Genomic DNA, 21,436 nt, shown 5'->3' with positions numbered 1-21,436 from the left:
AGTCATGAGGAGTACTGGTATGGAAAACTCAAAATGAGTGGAGGTTTAGCGTGGTTTGAGGCTCCCCTATCTCTGGGCAGTACCAGTGTCCCTCAGGCTGCATGCACCCACTTCAGAGTGGTGGTTTTTAAAGAAATGATGATGAAGCATCAGGTATAGTGATGATACTGATTCTAGCCAGAGAGGAACACACTGCAGAGCTTGTGTGCAGGTAAAAACAATGCTGTGGACAGGAGAAGGACATACATGCTCCCATGCTCTCCGTGCCCAGGTAGAACCTGCTGTGACCATCCACCAACATGGGAATCTTTGGGATCTTTTCCTTCTGATGACAATGTAGAAAGAGCAACTGATGGATGCAGCTGAAACTAAGCTCCCACAACACCAAGTCAGGTTGGCTGCAGGTGAAAACCAGGCAGACCCCAAAGAAATAAAGAAAATCTCAGCAATGGTGAATGATGAGTAGTGACTGACCAAAGTGGCAAACCAGCAAGATGGGGGATGCGGTCAGAGAAGCTGCCATGGGATGGCCTGGAGGACAGGGGAGAGAGAAGGGGAGACACTGTGGGAGAGACTGTAAAGCTTGTGAGTGTGAAACAGAATCAAATGTCAGGAGAAGCTACTGATGAGCAGTGTTCGAGGTGCAACGGGTGGGGAGCAGCCAGGGGTGATAAGGCATATCTCATACTCTGCTAGTTCCCATCAGAAGTTCCTAGGCAGAAGGACACAGTCATCACGAAACAGTTGACAAGCTGCTGGTCATCTCTTCCTGAGGGAAATCCAGTGCCATGGAGTGTGGGTGTGTCCTCGAGGAACAGCTGAAGGACCAATGGCCCAGATAACCTGAGAAAGGCCTCCTTCACACTCACTCAGTCCCTTGGGGCTGTTACAGACCCAAGACCAAGCTCAGATCTATGATGGTGGTAACACAAAAGTCACACGACCTTCTCCTCTACCATCTCCATTAGCTCATTGTGAACCTGAGCCATGGTTTTCATCTGACAGTGTCCTCCTGTGCACGGCAGAGGCTCAGCCTCTGGACAGGAACCCTGCAGGAGGGAAAGCCTGGAGGTGTAAGACGGGGCAGTGGTGTGGAGGGAAGCATGAGATGTTTGCTGGACCACTCATTCCTCAGGAGAAGGGAGGTGTCTTCAGCCCAACAAGTCCCAGGACTGGGATGAGGAAAGACAGTACTACTGGCAGATCTCCTGCTTGCCAGTTCCCAGGAGGATTATGAGAGATTTCTACTGGTCTGTGTGCCAGGGCAACGTGGAACAAGCCAGTTGGGCCACTGGTTCCCAAAGGACACTGTGCCAGGGCCAGTGCTGCAGCCATGCCCTCTGCCTGGGCGCTAGCAAAGCTTTTGCTCTGTCTGGGCCAGCTCTTTGCTCCCTGAGCATTTTGTCCTCCAATACTGTCTTTCTTCCTCTCTCTATCACACACATTTTTGGCATTGCTGATGCTCATTCATTTTTAACGCTGAATACACTTTTCCTGCTCAAAGCCTTTCCTAAACATCAGCTAATGAAGCCTCCACACTCCCCTCGGAGACTGGCATCGGGCATGATTATCCCCGTGGCAGGGATTTGCCCAAGAGCATGAAACAGGTCAGCTCCAGTGCTGGACTTGAGCCTGGAGCCAGAGAGCCCCAGGGCTGTGCTCAGGCCAAACGTGTACTTCTGGAGCATCCCACCCCTTCCCCCTGGGAAGGGCACACACAAGTGGTGGGTAAGGCCTCCAGCCAGGGTTAGGGTACAAGGTGCTGCGTACGCTTTTGAGCTGGCTGCCTCTACGGGCTGAGCTTCACACCCAAACTGCCATAGCAGCTCTAAAGCCATATACAATATAGGGGATAAGAAGTGTTGTCCTGTCTGTCTGTACCAAACTTGACAGCTACAATGGCAGAGAGATTTTCTTCCCAACAGAGACCATCAATCACCCAGTTTAAGGCTATAAACAGCAGCTCCTCGGTGAAGGATGTGTGATATTAGTCCCAAATCCCCTATGTCTGAAGGGTAAATTCATTCACCAGCCTGTCCAGGTTCCCGTCGCCTTGGTGTGCCTGGCCCAGGGAGGTTCCCAGAACCAGGAGCTATCTGCATCCCAGCACTAACCGCCTTCAGCAGTATTATTATTACTATGGTCTCCTCTATGTCTGCCTGCAGTTTCCTAGAAATGGCAAGTCATTAAAGCGTTGGAGGAACAGCACACAGCGCAAGCAGAGCTGGAGGGGGTGGGGGACCACCTCCGTGCAAAAATGTTTCCTACTTTCCAGACGTCAGCTTTGCTTGCGAGTGGCAGCCGGATCACATAAGACAAAACCGAAGAGCAGGAGCCGCTTTGATCTGCAGCACGGAGCCGGTGCATCTCGCCACCGCAGCCCAGAGGTTCCTGGGGACAGCTCAGCACAGAGGGATGCCTGTGCCTGCAGGCTGCCTTGCACATTCCCAGTCAGCCCCGTTGAAGGACGCCTCACTCTCTATGTCAAGCCATTCCTTAAAGTGTTTTCTTTCCTAGGTGGCATTTCGGAGAATATGCAAATGTCACTGGTGTATTAAATGAAAGACAGATGAAATACAGTGAAAGGCCCATAAAAATGAAATGTGTGTATGCCTCACCCTCCCTCTTTTCTACTCGCATTTTTCTTTCTTTGCATCTAGAGCAGAGCAGCTACAGTAGGAGCAAAAACCAGCAAGGAAGGAACTGGGCAGAGCCGGCTGGGAACAGGGCATGTCAAGTCATTTGCCTGAGCCCAAAAAGCCCATGAGTTAGAGTGGCAAAATGCTTATTTCAGTGCCAGCATGACCCTCTTATAAGGTATTTTTAATCAGCAGCAGCAGACCCAAATATTCCTCTCCCCTCCGGGGCAGGGTGTGCGGGGGCTGGCCATTCCTGCAGCTCCTTGCCGCAGCCCCATGCACCTCCTGCTCTCCCCGGTGATGCCCACCTGCACCGCCGAGGGACCGCATCCCCCAGTCCTGTGCGTAATGAGGGGTGGCAGGGATGCTGCATGTGTTTGCCGTGGTCCTCCAGGAGAAGGAAGGCTGTAGCCATCACTCCCAGTGCTGTCCCGCTGTTTTGCTTTCCAGGTCAGGAGGAGCAAACCTGCCCTGCACCTGAGGCCACAGGGATGTGTGTGCCAGGGCTTGGGGTGCTTAAAATCCCTCTGAATGGCATGCTGTAGGACAATATCAGCTCCGATGCTGGTGCTTTTAATTACTCCACAAGTCCTACCAGCGCCTTGAGTCACACAATTTATTTGGAGTGTCAGTGAGGAGAAATAATACACGTAGGGCTTTCTTTGGTAAGGTGTATATAGGCACTGCAGTACCAGGAGGGTAACGGGGAAGTGCAGACCCACAACCTTAGCTGGCTGTTATTTGAAAACCAAACACACAAACAAAAAGGTGCAGCAGATATTTAGTGTTTAGGTGATGTGTAATGATGTGGAGTTGTGTGTGCGCCTGGGGAGGTTAGAGGGGGGTCTGTAGCGTTGCTTTCCTAGACCATATGTTACCCCAGATTTACCAGAGAAACGCAGCAGCATGCAGGAATGCACACGCCTGGAAGACAGTGTTTATTCCCTAAGACCTCATCTCACCCCGCAGGATTATGCCTGATAATCCCAGGGTGATAATAGCAGCGATTTTTGCTTCATCACCTTCTTTGCTTCAGCCTTGCTCGGAGGGGAGTGGTTGTGGCACATCCTGACCTCAGCAAAGCAGGAACGCTTCCGTTCTCAGTCACCGCCGTGGAAACATTTTTCTAGGGTTTTTTTTTTGCTTTTATTTTCATCTTTTTGGCCTGAGATTGGTCTTACTGCAACGAGTCACTGAGTGCATATGTAAGAGACAATACTTGGCTAAATGCACAGAGGAGCACAAAGAAACATTAAAATGTGCCAGAAATCGATAGATTTACACCAGTTTTCACTCCTGGTGATTTCAACCTGTGCACCAAGCGAAAGTTGAGTTTCTCCACTTTGTACATGAGCATCTATAAAATGGACATGTACAACCTACAAGCAAGTACATGCGAGCATATTCCCGTGTCTCCCCACAATTTACCACCTTCCTGAAATTGTCCCTCTGTGACTACAGAACAGATGTCGACATTATACTTCTAATAAATTCAGTTTTGCATGCAGACATGCTGTAATTTTTTAAAAATGGGACAGAATACAAACATAGGAAAGAATTAGTTATCAACAACACCCTCCAAAACAAGAGAGTGTGTGAAAAGCCAGAAGGCAAAGCAGAGAGAGGAATCTGGTGCCTTGGAAAGTCTGCAAGCAGTTTTATGTGTAAGTCATATTTTACTGTCTTGTCCACTGCGTCATGAATCTCTCCCCCAAATCTGCATGTAAAAATGCCACCACCAAATTATTAGCTATTAATTATATGCTGGATTCAAGTGAGAATTACCATAATGTGCCACAGCATCCATAAATATGAGATCCAACAGGGGCAGAATGGCCTTTTGTTTCCCTCTGCAGAATTATATGCATGACCCAGTTTTTCCTAATACTGCAGCGGCAGGAGAGACATAGCATTGTTTGTTCAACACAAAATGGGGAGGGAGGAAGGGCTCTATTTTGCAATGTACAGTAAATAAACTCTTGGATTGCAGGATAAGACCAGAGAAAGGATGCTCGAATCTCTTGCTCCAGCCAGCAATATTTGCAGCGGCATCTCACAGTTAATTATAACATTTTCCTGAACTGTTTGGGGCCAATCCCAGACCCCAGTTTCCATTTTAAATACCCCTCTCCTACATCCTGGGTCTCTTGTTTGTGGTGCAGATTGGTTTGACCTGCTGGTTTGGGTGGAAGATGAAACCTGTGAGCCCCAGCCCCTGGTGCCTGTGGGGTTTGGAGGGGTTCGCAGCTCCCCGGGTGGCAACAGAAATGAAGAGGGCTCAGTGCTTAGGCTTGGATGCAAGGAGGACATCAAAGCTGGGAGGTGCATGGTCCTCACCCCAAGCAAAGAAAACTCAGCCTTCAGCCTGCGTGGTCATTGGGACGAGCGGTGCGAGACACGTTGGCCACCTCTGGCTGGGGACAAAGGTTTTGGTGGCTGAATTTTCACAGTTGAGAACCCCCCGCCCTGGGCAGGGGTACATAAATATGGGAGACGGGGGAAGATCCAGTCTTCTTGGAGAAATTCCAGTGCTGGGATAAGGGTGACCTGACGAAGGGAAAAGGGCAACGCAGCGATTATCTACTATGTCTATACAACCTCCCCCAAGAATCTAAGAAAAAATAAGCGCAACGTGAATTCTTAAGACACAGCCACAATGATGACATTATGCACAACCAACTCGCAGGACAGAAACCTCCTTATGTCCTTACAGAGGTAATTTGGGAAGAGCAGAGGAAAGGAAGGTAGTGCTGGGAGGGCACATGGCTGTGCCTGGGATGTGGCCATGGCAGGAGACGTGAGGAGGAGGTAGAAGAAGTTCTTCCAATTAGCCAGAACAGCCAAAGCAAAGGATGTCATTTTAATTACCCGCAACTGGAAATGAGACAGGCAGGGACACAGTCCACCAGGTCCCTAGGATGCTGGGGATAATGTTTCAGCTCAGACGGACAAACAGCTACCTAGATCGGACTGTGACCACAAGGACCCAGCTGGGAACCGGAGGGGAGGGTGATTTTGGGAAGAACGATCACAAAGTGGCAGAATTCATTTTCCTCACAAACAGGGAGATGCAAGAGCAAGGCCAGAAGGAGGCTGGACCCAAACCGGCTGATTTCGACACACGCAGGGAAGCCATAGGTAGCTCCTGGGGAATCAGGAGGGCCGGCACAGTGGGGGAGAGCCCTAAAGGCACCGGGTGGTTTATCCTGCTGGGAGGAAGGCAGAAAACACGGCCACCAACCCCGACTCCAGTGGTCCTGCTGCAAACCCAGGGGCAGCAACACAGGGCAGAGGGAGGTGGGAACCGTGGGAACTCGTTACCCATTTGCAGCCAAAACCACCCCATTGCGAAACCATATGGGAAAGGATGAATGAGTTTCAGCTAACAAGGGTGGGAAGGCAACAGGAGGATCTATAAATACGTCAGAAGGAAAAGAAAGAGGAAAGAGAGTAACCAAGGGATGACTCAGAAAAGGCCAGTGCTGCGTTCACAAAAAAGGTTCCTTGTCGCCAGCTGATTCACTTTAATTACACGTTAATCAAACCAAGGAGCAGAGTGGAAAGAAACTGGCTGGAGACAGTTTAGGTGGGATGGAGGCGATGGAGTCAGCACAGGCGGAGGACGGTCCCGTGGGAGGTGAGCGGAGGAAGCAATTGCGATGCTTTTCCCAGCCACCCCGGGCTAGGAAAGGTCCCGCGGGGCAGAAACGGGCAGGCACAGTATCTCTTTTTAAAAAGTGGGAATTACACACCAGGACCCTAACTTTAAGCCTTGGAAAGCTCCCAGAACAAATTATTAAACAAACAGTTGATACGAAGCCAGAGAAGAATACGGGGATAAGAAGAGAAGGTGAATTTTGTCAAGAATAAATTGCCCAAACCAGAGTAATCTTCATCTCAGGTTCCCTCTTGGGTAGCTGAAACAGGCCGCGATTTAGGTAAAGCTTTTGAAATAATCCCATCTGATATTTCACAAATTCTCTCAAATTAAGGAAATACGGGAAAGTTAATTTAGGAACAATTGAACAGAAGACACTTGGAGTCACTGTTGATGGTTTTCAGCCAGGCAAGGAGGAGATTTTGAGCAGTGTCCTCCTGGATCGGGCATCAGAGTGCTTCTATTCAATATTTTCATTCACTGACTCGAATGATGGCCCAGGGAATGCACTTCTAAAATATGCAGGTCGTGCTGGACCGCAAGCACCCAGGAAGACTGGATGAGAATTCGAAATGACCCCGAAAAATTGGAGAAAAAGCCTGAATCGAACAAGATGAAACCCAATAAAGAACACCACAAACTGCTGCTCTTAGAGAAGCAAAATCAAATGCACGGTACCCACCAGGGAGCTCTTACCAGGTGATGGTACGGCAGAAACGGAGGAGGTACGGCAAGTCACAAAGGATGGGAATGAGAAATCTGTCATTGGGAAAACACCAACAGAAGAAGCAAATCTCTTTCCCGGATGCAATAGCAAGACTGTTGTGTGTAAGCCAGAGGAGGTAATTATTCGGCTTTCCTCAGTGCTGATGAGGTCTCAGTTGGACCAAATCTCCTATTTAGGGTACACTTTGAAAAAGATGTTAATTAATTAAAAAAGATTAAGATATGAAAAAGTAGAAAGGTCAAAGGATTTAACTTTGTTTTGCCAGGAAGGAGAAGCTGTGATAAAAGCTCTAGGATACAGCCAACTGTTACGAAGAACAGATATTTGCGTGTTGCAAGAGGAAATCACATTAAATTCCAGCAGGGCAGCTGCTCCATCCCCGTTAACCATCTAGTTGCCTTTTTCTGTCCCTTCTCCCCACCGCACACCTGCTTTGGGGTGCAGAGACCGGAGCAGCACACAGTGCTCACCGTGTGGGTGCACCAAGGTTGAATACAGCAGCAGAACGGTAACCGCTGCCCCATTCTCCATCTGCCTCCTCGGTGCCCCCTCCTGCCCGGGGTTCCCAGGCCCTGACAGGGACATCTCAGCTGGACTGACTCAACCAGCAGCACAGGTTTTAGCATTGCTGAGCACAGAAGCAGGGAAAACGGGCCACGTCTCTTGCAGCAGGACAGGGGTCTAGAGTTAGATGGTCCAATTTAAGCACCAACTCATCGGTGTGTGGCCACCCTTGGAGTGGGTCTTCTAGCCCTCTCCCTCAGCCCTTTGGACTCTAATCTGGGTTCAAGCTGTTGGATACACATCAGTTGGAAATAAACCCAGCAATAATTAAAACACTGTGCAATGCCTTTCCCTTTGGGGGGGGGAAGGGGGAAGAAAGAAACAGAAATCTGTTTGTATTTTTGGCCTGGTTTTCCTCATTTTTTGCCACAGAAAACAATTCTCCTTAATGATGACTGTTCCATGTTCCCGCTCGTGTTCCTCGCTTTTGTTAACGTGAAGATTTAAATGCACCATTTAATACTGACATGGGCCAATGAACTCATGGTTACAGTCGCACTCCCAGCCTGCGAGGAGGATGCACGATTCTATGACAGGCAATTAGAAATCCTATTATAGGATCATGGAATAAGAAGTAGATGATATATTAAAACAAGGAGCGTGTTTAATTTATAAATCCAAGTTATTGCATGCTGTGAAGTGCTAGGGAGAGGAATGAATAAAGAAAGGACTTTGTAGTGTTGCTCCCTATTAAGTATTATAAACAGCAATATATGTCTGGCTGTCAGAGCCTCCTGGCAGCTTTGCATCTCAGGCAGCCCTGGTAACTGCCTCCCCCACCCCAGGGCAATTTGTTTCCTGTATTTCCAAATCTAATAAGAATTTTTGTTGCACTAGCCAAAAAAACCGTAACCTCATCATTAGGGACTCTTTGATGCTAGCAACCTGGCCTTGGGGCCAGGATATAAAGGGGAATTATACAGTTTCTCTATTAAATATTCAGCCCTAGTAATTAAAATTTAATAATAAAGACCAGGTCAGCACCCAGATGCTGCAGGGATGAGTTTCTCGGGTGTGCTCCTGTCCCGTGTGTGCCTGGTGCGGTGGCCTGAGGCACCGCTCTCCTGGCAGCCTGACTGAGAGAGGGTGGACTGCAGGGGCCCCTACTCCCCATTCAATTTTCAGAGGGAAAGGGAGGGGTATATTATGCAAAACACACAAATAATTGCATGGATGGCAATTGCATGGATGGCTCTGTCCTTCCAAGAAGGATTGATGCAGTAGGGTGCAGCCCTGGTGTGAAAACCCCTCCAAGGAGGGTTGTCAGGTCAGGTTGAGGTCCTGGAGAAATGCCTGACCCCACCTCTGCCTCCAGATGGGAAGGATGAGGCTTCTCCATGGGGCCATGCTCCCTACGCATGTGTTGCAGCGGTAAGTTATCCTCTGAAGAGCAATGCCTCCAGCCACAGCAGCTCTGGTGACAGAGGGATGCTACGAGTGACGTTAGCCTTGGATGACCGGAACCCAGCAGCTTGCTGAAGGGCGTCAGAGGAAATCCCGGAGAGAAGAAGTCAGGGTGAGAGATAACACGAGGGCAAGACATCTCCCACCCGCAGGGAGGGCTGGGAGAGGAAATGGTCCATTAGTAGCTCTCCGTCTGGGGGAATCAAAGAGCCATTGTGCGTTGGTCTCTGTGTCCAGCTTTCTCAGCATGTTTCCACCTCCCCTGGGACAATGCTCCAGCCTCTCACCTACTTCTTACATCAATGCATTTCCCAGCAGATTTCCTCATCTGTTTATCATCTCTGGTGGTGAAGGATCTCACGGGGAGCTCTGCCTGCTCTGCATCTGCTCTTGTGACAGGCTCCGTTCTGTCTGCAAAAGATGAATGAGCAGCCCTGGGGCAGGGAAGTCCTGGGAATAAATACTCTGGTGTGGGGAAGGGACCTTTCTATGGTGAGGGTGAGACCCTGCACCGCTGCTGTGGTAAGCTGGGGAAGAATGGGAGCTCCTTGTCAAAGGAGCCAAGGGGTCTTTGTCTTCATCCACAGAAAAGAAATGGTCTTCCTACATGTCCTTCATACGGCCTTTAAAGATACTGTCGCTCCTTGGGTAATTAGTGGAGAAGAACATTATTCTGCCTTGCCTCTACCAAATGCAATGACCGTCTCCCAACATACTTGTTGGCCAAAGGACTTGCACACGGCAAAGGAAGATGACTAACAGATCCTGGGCCAAACATACTCCACACAAACTGGCTCTGAGGGTTGGCTCAGCCTGGGGGGACCTGTGTAACAAGGAGAATCAACCAGCAAGCAAGGACAGAGAAGTCCAGACCACTCGAAGCCCAGCTCCTTGCCACACACAAGCACATGCCCCCTGCCTCCTCAAAATGGCTGTGCAAACAAGATGCATGTTGGGGGATATCTCACCCAGGCAGCCAAATGGACTCCCAGAGCCTGAAAGGACAGAGTTTCCCTTCCCTTCCCTCCTGACAGTATCATGGCCACCAGAGGACACAGAAGCCCCTAACTCCTGAGGGTTTTGCAATGAAGCACTGGCAGGAAAAGTCCTATCTGATGTCCCCCAGTGCCCCCACAAGTCCTCCCCTTGGCACTAGGAGGTGCAGAAGGTTTTCTTGTGAGATGCAGTTCTGCTGTTCTTGGTTATCTCACTGGCCTACATTGCATCACTGCCTGAGACTCCAGGCATCACAACATCCCAAACGAGCAAAGAAGTGAAACCAGACGTTTTAGAGTCCCCTAAGATGCAGGTAGGTCCTGGAAGAGACTTTCCACACCATTTCAAAGCAAAAATCCATGTGACTAGGGCAAGCCCATAAGGCACCTGCTGGCTGGTCACTCTATGTGACTTGATACTTCAACGGTATTTATGAACTTCATCAAGGACAAATGTCAAGTCCAGCACCTGGGAAGGAATAACCCCCATGCTACAACACAGGCTGGGGCTGACTGGCGGGGGAGCAGCTCTGCAGAAAAGGACCTGGGGGTCTTAGTGGACACCAGGTTGACCATGAGCCAGCAATGGCTCATTGCAGCAAAGGCGGCCAACAGCCCCTTGGGCTGCATTAGGCAGAGTGTTGCCAGCGGCTTGAGGGAGGGGATCCTTCCCCTCTGCTCAGCCCTGCTGACACCACGTCTGGATATTGCATCCAGTTTTCAGCCCCCAATACAAGAGAGACAGGGACACAAGGGAGCAAGGCCAATGAAGGGCCAGCAAGATGGTCAGGGCACTGGAGCACATGGCCTGGGAGGGGAGGCTGAGGGTGAAGGGCTGGAGAAGAGAGAGCTTTGGTGGGGATCTGATAGTGACCTCCAATACCTGCAAGGAGGATATGAAGATGATGAAGGCAGGCTCTACACAGTGGTGCATGAGGAGAAGACAACAGACACTGGGCATAAGCTGAAACAAGGGATGTTCAGACTGGATATGAGGAAAAACGTTCCCACTATGAGGACAGTTCAGCGCTGGTACAGGATGCTCAGAGAGGCTGTGCTGCCTCCAACCTCGGAGGTTTCCAAGACCCGACTGGGTAAAGCCTTGAGCAACCTGGTCTGACCCCAGAGCTGGCCCCGCATGAGCAGGAGGTCCCTTCCCAAATGAGCTATCCTGTGATCCTACAGTGCCCGCGGGCATCCTGTGCCCAAGACACACAGTGCATCTGTGGCTGAGTCGGTGCCAAACGCCGGCCTTCCTGTCTAGGCACAGGACTGGTGACTGCTTCTTCTCCCTTGCTGTGGGACCTCCACCAAACCCACAGCTACCAGATGGCCGAAAGATGCCTCCCCCCCAGCACTAGCAGGGAGAGGGGGAGTGGGGAGCCTCCCGGCGCTCTCCCAGGCATCCCTAACCACAACATATTGTTCTGGGCATCACACAATAACACCAGACGGAGCAGGGCGTCGCGGGGGGGTGGGATCCGCAGTCACATCCGGGACGCTGCACGTCACCCCTAGGAACAAAGCCTTGCGGGAGAGGGCAGGGGGCTGTGCCCGCTACCCCTCCCTGCCTAGCACGGGGCGCAGGAGGGACAAGGAGTGCAACCCTCCTTCCTCTGTCGCAATCAGCATTTGATTATCCAAACCCAGCAATCGTAAAAGTTCCTCACTCATCTGGTAACAATAATGAGCAGGGGAACAGCTTGTCCCTTGCCTGGCACCACGTCACTCATCAGGCGATGCAGCCAGAAGTGCACCTCCCCATGCTCCTGCTCTGAGTCTCTCTTCTTCCACTGCTGCTTGAGCGCAAGGTCACTCCATGACCTTGAGACCTTAGCTCAACACAACCGCTATCAGAAATTGTGCATAAAAAATGGGCTGCCCTTGGGTTTTGACTTTATTTAGGAAGTCTTCTGAGAGAGGACAGTATGGGGTTCCTGCTAAGGGCATCACTGAATAGCTAATGATGAGTAGTGGCTAATGGGGGTGGTTGGATGGATGGATGGATGGATGGACGGACAGATGGATGGATATCTGCTGCCTGGGAGAAATGCATAGCCTGAGGCTTGAGACCAGGGAACTGAACACAGTGGGAGGCTGTGGGATGGAGGCAGTAGCCAGCTTTCCTAGGGGGCCCCGGAAAAGCAAAGAGAAAGGGAGAGTTGAACATTTCTCTGTGTACTTTGGATGGGGTGGTTGTTTATTGTTATATTATCTACTTTCCTGTTTCCCTTGCCTCTCTCCTTTCAATGAAGCACTGTTTTGTTAAGTTTTTTTGTTCACAAGTGGGTAAGGAGAGCTGGGAAGGGAAGCAGGGGAAGGATGGCAGGGGCATGGCGGTGCGGGAAGGAGAGCAGACACAGAATGGTGGGGAAAGGCTTGCAGGGCAGGATAGTCCCTTGAGTACCCCGGCTGGTTTGACTAAATTTTCCCAGGTTTCTGGCTGGGGATTAGTGATGTGTTTGTAAGGACCCTTAGAAATTAAGGGTTCCTTAATTGCCCTCTTGTTGCTGTCAGAAAGGTTGCATTTATTACAGCATTAACCCTAGACAGGGCAGCATCTAGAGCTTTTAGGGCTGTGCCCTGGCTCATTTTCAAGGACAACTTGCTCCATAGACACTTCAGAGCTTGAAGAGGACGTTCCCAGAGGTAAAATGGAAAGAACTGAGCTAAGAGCAGGAACGTGGTGGCTACACGTCCAGCCATGTGCTACCTCTAACCAGGCTTATCCAATAGGCATGGCACTGGGCATCCCACCATCCCGCTGCTACTCAACCAGCAAGTGCCCCGCAGTGACGGGGCAGAGCTCAGGGTGAGGTAAGCTACCAGCAAGGCCTGGTGCAACCCCAGAGCTCCCACGGCACCTCCCAGCCATCACTGTGCCATGGTGGTCATTCCCCAGCTGCTGCTGGGATTGTCCCAGCAACCTGCCAACATCTTTGCCCAGTTTCCCCCAGTCTCAGGCCTTTCACCCCAGTTATCGCTGTAGCCCCGAATGACCATCTCTGCTTCTCCTCTGATCCCATATGACCTGGGAATCGTCTCTGATGCAGCATTCGTATCCATAGTGAGCACCTTTCACCCACAGGCTGCCTGGGACCATCCTCCACCCTCCCCCCACCCCCACCCCCGTCGCTCTCCCTTGCATCAGCTTTGGTGTTACACACCCAAATTACTAATCTGGCACAAAAATAACCAAGCGAGAAAAGGGAACAGGTTTCTGCTAAGTCAGCGCTGAATCAGCCAGCGTGAGGGCTAAGACAGAGGGGAGGACAGGGGCTGGTGGCCTGGAGCTGCAGGAGAAAGGACAGGAATGAGACCTCCTTGTCTGGCAGTGGCAAGCTCTTAGGTCAGTTCAAGCCGATGCATTTAAGCCATGGCTGAAGGTGATTTGAGCTCGGGGAGCGGGACTTATCCTCTCTTCTCCCTCTTATCCAGCCTGAGTATAACTCCCTGGGGTGGCAAGCAGGACCAGAAACCATCACAGGAGAGGGTCTGAAAAGCTGCCAAGGGAACTGAGAAAAACTGCCCAGGAGAAAAACTGTCCTAGGAAGGACCTGGAGGCTGGTGAGATGGGAGGGACGTGTCCTTCACGTGAGCTGGCCTGCGACCTCTGTACTGCTTTACACATCAAGCCCCAAGAAGGGGCGTTAATCCCTCCAGCAATAATCTGCGCTAAAGATGTTCTCTTCCAGAGTAATTTAGCACCAGGGACAATACAAAATTTCCTGGAGAAGGATTTGCATACAGTAAAAATGTGTGAAGGCAGGAGAGTGCCAGACTGCAGGGAGTTTCCTACAGGTTCTTCTTGCCTCCTAAACTGGTGCTTAAAGCAAGGCTTGAGCTCTCTTGTGCTGGAGGTCTTGCTCCCTGGGTCTTCATCTCCACTGAAAGCTTTCCATATACAACCCACCAAGATACTCTAATCAACATTAAGTCTATAAATTAGTCTTTAAGCTATGTCTGCTTATGTGATGATTAAATAGCCTGAATTGATTTAAATCAGCCAAACTCAGGCGAGGCTTTTAAATAGTTGTGCTGGACTGCAGGAGCCCACGAAAGAACATCTCACATCCTCCAAGGCACTTTGCCCCGCTCCCCACAGTGCCAAGGTCATCCAGCCACTGCTTAGACCCCAGGCAGCTGCCTACAGTCACAGCAGGCTGCTCCGTGCACGCTTTCCACTGCCAACCGCTCCGGAGAAAAGGCTGCCTCGCAGCACTCAGCCGATGCGGCGGGAACTGAGGTTGCACAAATCCCAGTCATTTAGAGACCCGGCATGTTCCCAGGCTCCGTCACCTACGTATGCTGTGAGTGATACGTTACTAATTTCCCCGTTGGCTTTCTCTGTATCATCTGTGACTTCGGCCTCATGTTCCCCATGCTATGGTGCCTGCTGAGTCCTCTCCATCCAGGGACTCCTCCACACCCATCACCGTCCTCATGGATGCAGGGGAGACTGTTTGCCTTCCTCACCCACCACCGTGCTGTGACCTGATATCCGGGGGAGCCTCTGAAAGGCTCCGGGATCTCGTTCCTGGGTGGCAGTAACCCACGTGGAGGGAGCCCTTGCCCCTCTTCAGGGACACTGAGTTTTACGTCTGCTTGTGTGGCCTGGTCAGGTGTTATTTTAAGCTCTTTGCATCTCTTCACAGTCACCCTTAGTGACCGCGCCGGGTAACTCCGTATCCTGCGCAAACACATCAAATACGAAGTACAGTGCAGGGCCAGCAGAGCCCCTGTGAGTTACTTCTCACCCCAACCATCCTCCCCCCATGAACACTGTTATCTGGTGGCCGTAGCCCCCTTGGCGCAGACACATGTGCAGCCCTGCGTGCCCTCAGCCCCAGGGCAATGGGGCTGTGGGGTCCCCCCCTTCATCCGGGGGGTGGGAGGAGACCTTAAACTGTGACTAAGATTATCCGTGATCACTCGGCAATGAGGTCCGCCCCACTGAGTGCAGCTGGGGTGGCTGAGCCAGGTCACTCGGGAAGTGACATTCTCCTGGGGCTCCAAAAAAATCCCCCAAGGCTATACAGCTGGCTTTGAGCTCTCGCTCGAGCAAAAAAAGCGCTGTGCTGAGCCGAGCCAAATGAAGCCTGCTGGGTTAGAGGTGGTGAGAGTTATTTGCTGGTTCTTCTCCGTACCAGGAGGATTTAGGCTGGATTAGGCAGTGGCTGCCCATGCCACACCACCAGTCCTTCTGCAGGCGACATGAAGAGTAAAGCTGGCAGCATCACGTGTGCCGGGTAATCTGACATAAAAGGGATCTTGCGTCCACAGCTGACATGAATCACAGATTTGCAGGGGGGGTTGTTTGGTGTCTTTTTGTGATGTTGAACCTACAAGAGCGTACAACCCTCCCAGGGAAACACTTGGCTTTGGGAAACTCGTACTAAGTTTTGCAGTGCTCTCTGAAAGCTCTGCAAACCACCCCCTCACCCTTGCCACCTCCCCGTCCCACTCAGGCTGTGCTGGGCTCAAAGGAGCAAGACAAGACGTGGTCTTCTGCTTAGCTTGAAGCTCTCAGCTTTGCTGCCAACTCTCTGATCGCAGCTATACCGCTTAATTCGCTGCTTTGATTTCTCCAGTGTAAGCTTAGGGACATAGCAAGACTTTCAGATACATGCATAAAAACGATCTTCATAATTTTTCATTTGCAACTTCATGACCACCAAGATGTCCCAGCTGAGAGCAAGGCTCTGCTTTGTAAGGCACCATTCAAGCCTCAGCCCCGGAGCACTTGCACCCAAGGAGTAGAAAGAAGGTGAACGAGGGTACTGCATGATGCCCAGAGTCATCGTGGTTTTGGTGAGGTTGAGATGAGCCTCCAAGCTTCAAAATCTGAGCCTCGCACCCCGGCTGAGCCAAAGGACCTCCTGCAAAACAAGACTATATATAATCAAAGAGATAAAACCCCCCAAAAGAAGCATTAACTTTACATACGTTCATTATTTTTCCTCTGAAAGGTACAGACGTGACTGCTGAGCTTGCTCCACCTGCACTGAGCTCGGTGCGCAGGCAGCCGTGGCTTTCAGACAGAGATAAACTGTTCTGCTTTACAGCACTTGTGTTACTGTGCTGCTCTGGGGGCAGAAGGGAAACTTCTTTACAGTGAGTCACTGACCTAGAAAGGATTTGACATGCCAGCTCCATGCACCCCTCTCCCCTTTCTCGCCAGGGGCGAAGGTGCAGCGCCAGCTGTGCTTCATGTGCAGCCTCATCTCCCCATCTTACCTGCTGGTTATCTCACAGCCATTACTCTGGGCGCAGGGTTAAAGTCATATTTATGCACTTAGCCTTGCCATCAGCTGCTGAGCTTCTCCTTTCTTAAGGTCCTCTGGGAAAACATGCTTTTTGGCTGTGCATCAGCCTTTTCCAGACAAGAGATCAGCTCAGGAGTGATGACCACCAAACCTGCATCAAACAGTGCTGCATTTCATTTCCCAGCTGCCACCCCCGGCTCCCTGGCTCCTTGTCCTGACATCCCATGGGGTACCTACTGTTAATACACCTTCATTAAGGAAATCTCTCTCCTTCAAGATGCTTCTCAGTCAGTGGAATCAAAATAATATATAAAAGCAACTTGCTGCTGGCAAAAACTTTAAGGCAGGAACTGGATTCTCTACAGGGAGACCCAGAATCATCTTAGCTCTGTAATGGAGAACAGGATTTTGTTTTCCCACAGCATAAGGTGAGAAAAGTTCATTTAATAAGGAGACGGCAGAAGTGCACTCTGTCCCCATCTGGACAAATGGCCACGGGGGAGCTGCTCTTTCCGCTGACCTGGAGGGCATTCTCATGCTCTTTTTCGGTTGCCATCTCACACTGGAAGACCAACATTTTCTCATCTCACCTCAACCACCCGAAAGGCCTTCCTGCAGGCAATCCTGCATTTGCTATGGATCCTGCTAGAAACCACTGTATTTATGTGCGTGTGTGTGTGTATATATGTATATGTTCCTGCTGGGAACATCTGCTCTTGGTAGACATTTCCCTTCCCGATTTCCTGGAGATCATAAGGAAGGCCAGAAGGGTGAGAACTCCCACCCAAACTCTCCTTTCCCTCACCCAGGGAAGTCTACGGGCTTTGTTGGTTTAACTTCCCAATTTATGTTAATGCAAGTGATAATTGTGGTTTCTATATGAATTGGAGCTGCGAATTTTCCCGAGGAGTGGCTATTTTCCCATAACAGCAACAGAACATAGAAATGTTCTGTTTCTACAGGAGATGTGGAAGGGATGGTCCACGTACAGAGAATGAGAAAGTCCAAAAGTAAATTACATCTGCCCTGTTAGCCTGGCTTTTTTTATTGCAAATGAGTGATGAGAAATCGCTTCCCAGAACGCTTCTGGTTTCTACAGGATGAAGCAAGTGATGGTTCTGTAGTGCATTCTTTAACATTTCCCAAAAAGCTGCTTTTGGCGAAACAATTCCTCCCATTTCATGAACATGCTTTAAGCAGCCTCAGATGACTATGCAGGACCGCTGGCTTTTCCTCGCAAGAGAGGAGAGCTTGCCGTTGAAGAGAAGATGGTTTCTGGTGGCAAACCAGGTCAGTGGATGTCCCTCCATCGCTCGCTTGGACTCCTGCCACTGTCTTAACGAAGACCCAGGGGTCTCCAGTCAACATGAGCAGCGAGGTTCACCAACTCCGATTAAAAATACCCTCCTTCTTGGTTTTTTAACAGAGTTACCAGTCCACTGACCTGGTTGATCCCACAGGCCTGTATTTGCCTGTACTCATGGGGTGGCACAAGGGAGAAAAAGGAACCGAATGCAAGGAGGCGAGGAGGAACTTCTCGAGCCGCTGCTGCCACCAAAAACACTTAACACGAAACTCCGGCCTCAGTCACCCGCTTCCCCATTTTCCTTCCAAAGAGTGCGAAAAGTGGAGATGCAGCAAGCTGGATGTTAATAAGCAATTTATGTCGCAGCCAGTATGAACCAGTCTAGGCAGCGTGGCTGGTGTTTGTTATTACAAGGGCTGCGAGGGGGGGGTGGGATAGGGGATTTGCAGATCAGCCCGCACATTTTTGGATAATCTGTGGACTGCCTTTAGGTTCTGTCTAAATAATAATAATTAAAAGCGGATGTAACTAATTGGAATCCATTCCACAGCAGTAACATGATCCATCTTATTGCCAATCCCCTGAGTCACTCCGTCCTCTGGATGGTTATTTTTCTGCTTTTCCCTAATACAATCTGAACACTGCCTTTCACACTGCTGATGGATCCAGAGGGGGTTGGCACTGCCGGGGAGTTTCAAACGCTCTTCTAGCCCAGACACAACCAGCCCGGTTAACTCCGCACCGGCGGGGCAAGACTTGTCCTGTATTTCATCAAAGCTGCACGTTTTTAAACTTAAAATCCCCTCCACCATCCACAAGTCTGGCGTTAACCTAGTTGTGTTATCGCCTATTATTTGCCCAGTTTATTTTGAACTAAAAACAGCGATGGGCCTCCCAGATTTCCTTCTGGGCAGCCTTACTGGGTCTTGCTTTGCATCGTGATCTCTATTTGGGATGAGGCTCCCCTTCCTTGACCTCCTGGGAAGAGCACATTGTTCCCGGGTTTGGTGGCCCCGGGGGAAGGCAAAGCCCAAAGCGGAGCTCTGCAGCACTTGCACAGCAGCATGGCCAGCTGTGGAGGAAGGTCCTCTCCCTGCACATGTGACACAGTCTGTCTTGTCCCCTCCTGGGAACAGCAGTCCTGCCACTGCCACCCCGGCTCAGGGAGGGAAGCTCTTCTCCAGGCTCATTCCCAGGCTCCTGAAGGTCGTTGCTCCCTTCCAGCTCCCTTCCAGGATCAGATATGGAGAAAGTATGGGGAGAAAGAGTCCAGCTTGGCTGGGAGAAGAGCCTTCTAGCTGGATTCAAGCCTGTCTGAAATCAGGAGGAGGCTTCTTGCGGGCTTCAGAAGGGTTTGGATGAAGCCCATGCTGCTGCAGAGCAAGAACACTGCTTTTTTTCTTTCTTTTTTTGGAGATTTCTGTCATTCACAAGGGTTCTGTGCTGTTTGTTTTGGTGTGGCACTGAAAACCTCCCTTGTTTCATCTGCCTTCAGGATGCCTCCAGGAGGTGACTGTTGGTCAATAGGATTTCTGCAGGCTCTGGAAATCAGGTGTTTGAATGTTTTCCTCAATGGGCAACCAGCAATGTAGAGAGTCATATAATGCCTTGATTTGGTGCACCCAGAGGGGCTGAGTGCCCTCAGGGCACTCAGAAATCTTGAAGGCCCTGACCAGTGCTTACCCGGGGCCTCCCCCACCCCTGCCCCAGTCTCCTGGTTGGACCTTGGATCCACCCTGAAGCCTCATCTCTGTTCCCGTCTCCTGGAAGGACCTTGGACTTACGCTGCAGCCTTTCCAGCCCTGTCTCTCGCCCCATGTCCTGCTCCTCCTGACTCCCTGGATAGACCTGGACCCGTTTCCTTTGCTTGCCATGGCTGCTGATGGTTGCTGTGACCAGCACCCTGCTCTGCCCAGAGAAACGACTCCTACCCCGGTTTTAGGGAGGCCGATGGAGGGAGATGCTAAAGCAACACGGGGTAGAGATGGAGCAAACCCATTTCCTCCGCAGTCCTACACAGGGATTCCTTCCCGAGGGTCCCAGGCGGGTGGGAGGTGGCCACCCCCGGATGGAAGGACAGGCAGCACGGGCAGCGATGCCGCCGAGGGCCCCCGTTTTCCATAAGCTCAACGCGCAGATGCTCGGCGCAAGGACGGATTCGGGGTGGTGGGGCCGGGAGTTCGCTCTGGCAGAGCCCCTGTGGGCATCGCCCCCAGCCCCGCGGCTTCGCACACCCCGGGGACGGGGGGACGGGGACGGGGACGGGGACGGGATGGTGGAGTCCCCATCCCTGGAGGTATTTAAAAGACGTGTAGATGAGGCGCTTAGGGACATGGTTTAGTGGGCATGGTGGTGTTGGGTTGACGGTTGGACTCGATGATCTTAGAGGTCTTTTCCAACCTTAATGATTCTATGATTCTATGACGGCGGGTCACCGGGGTGAAGCGGCCGGGGCGGGGGCGGGGGGAGCCGGGGTGATGGGGCGCTGCGTTAAACCCCCCGCAGGAGCCGGGCGGGGGGGTTCCGCCGGCGCGGAGAGCCGCGCAGGCTGCCCGGGGAAAGGGGGGGGGGGGCCGCGGCGCTGCGCGGGGGGGCGCCCTTGCGCGCTGGCTTGCGCGGCCGGGTGACGCCACAAAGGGCGCCCCGCCCCGCCGCGCCGCCCCACGTGCGCGCCGCCCCGCCGCGGCAGCGCGCAGCCGGCGGCCCCGCAGGCAGGTGGGAGCGCGGCGGGCGGCAGGGCCCCCGCCCCGCCCGGCCCCGGCCCCGGCCCCGGCCCCGGCCCGCCGCCATGGGCGCCTGCCCCCGCCGGCCGCCGCCGGCCCCCCGCCCCGCCGCGTGAGGCAGCGCGGCTGGACGGGCAGCGCCTCGCCCGCAGCCCCGCTGCGCTGCGCGGCGGCCCCGGCCCCGGCCGCCACCATGGGGGCCGCCGCGGCGTGCCGGAGCGCCGCCGCGTTCGCCGGTTTCCTCACGGTGAGTGAGTGTGTGTGTGGGGGGGTGGGGGTGTCGGTCCGTCCCTGCGGGCTCCGCGGGTGCAGCGGCGCCGCCCGCGCAAGATCCGCGTGTGCGCGGGGGCGGGTGGGGATGTGCTGCAGTGCGGGGCTGCCTGCCCGCCCCTCCTGCCTGGGGGGGTGACAGGCAGGGGCGTGTTTTGGGGGGGTATGCATGTATTTGGGTGTCCTGCTGTCCCCCCTCCGCGGCGCCGTGGGGTGCGCGGTGCGCCCCTGTGCCTTCCCCGGGGGGTGCTGCCTGCCCCAGCCCCTGCACCCCTAGCCCTGGCAGCGGGCACCGGCTGGATGCAGTATCCCCTGCGCCATCCTCTCCATCCCCGTTTTACTGCAGGCGGGCAAAGGGCGGCATCCTCCCCAGAGGCTTCATCCAGGGCTGTGCCGCACCTCGGGGTCTGAGCGGATCCTTGCTTTGCCCCCGTGCCCCGCTCCCGAAGCTCGGCGCTGGGCTGGGGTCTGTCCACCCGCCCATCCATCCATCCATCCATCCATCCATCCATCCCCCCCAGCTGCTTTTCTTGCCACCCTTTGGACTGGCAGCAGAACTCACCGTTGCCAATTGCAGGCGGCTGCCCTGACTTAACAGGGAAATGTTTTCTGGCGGGTTCACCTCCAGGTTTACCTTCCCAGGTAGGGCCCTTCCCAATCAGCGCTTTAGGGCTACATCCCGTCGTTTTGGGGAGAGACGGTAATTCGGTGTGTCAGGCACACGCCGCAGCTGCTGCGGCTGGGTTGTGTAACCGAGGAGTGCACTTGCTCTTGAACTCAAGGTGGATCTTAGCAAGCTGGCGCTGGCTCGACGAGAATCCAAGTAAACAAAAAAAAAATTATCTAAAGCTGGGAGAGCATTAGCCGGGAGACAGCCTCGTTGC

At 52.4% G+C, this 21,436-nt stretch overlaps 1 protein-coding gene and 1 long non-coding RNA gene across 3 annotated transcripts in view; one reads left to right on the top strand and one right to left on the bottom strand.

Moving 5' to 3' along the window:
- Positions 1 to 15,622: 15,622 nt before the first annotated feature.
- On the bottom strand, positions 15,623 to 21,321 carry LOC143157731 (uncharacterized). Its single transcript, XR_012994840.1, has 2 exons — positions 21,115 to 21,321; positions 15,623 to 15,866 (listed from the first exon to the last, which is right to left on the bottom strand). It is a non-coding gene; the product is annotated as an uncharacterized LOC143157731 (long non-coding RNA).
- Positions 20,472 to 21,436, top strand: part of TNFRSF21 (TNF receptor superfamily member 21) — a 36,669-nt gene continuing 35,704 nt past the window's right edge. For both annotated transcript variants that reach the window (XM_076332668.1, XM_076332666.1), the window contains exon 1: positions 20,472 to 20,529. In XM_076332668.1, the coding sequence (XP_076188783.1) occupies positions 20,476 to 20,529 (54 nt within the window). In that variant the 5' untranslated portion in view covers positions 20,472 to 20,475. The remainder of the gene's footprint in view (positions 20,530 to 21,436) is intronic.

The sequence above is a fragment of the Aptenodytes patagonicus genome, chromosome 3, assembly GCF_965638725.1.
Source record: "Aptenodytes patagonicus chromosome 3, bAptPat1.pri.cur, whole genome shotgun sequence".
Lineage (NCBI taxonomy): Eukaryota > Metazoa > Chordata > Aves > Sphenisciformes > Spheniscidae > Aptenodytes > Aptenodytes patagonicus.
The sequence above is the reverse complement of the archived record's forward strand: the minus strand, read 5'-3'. Positions and strand labels throughout refer to the sequence as shown.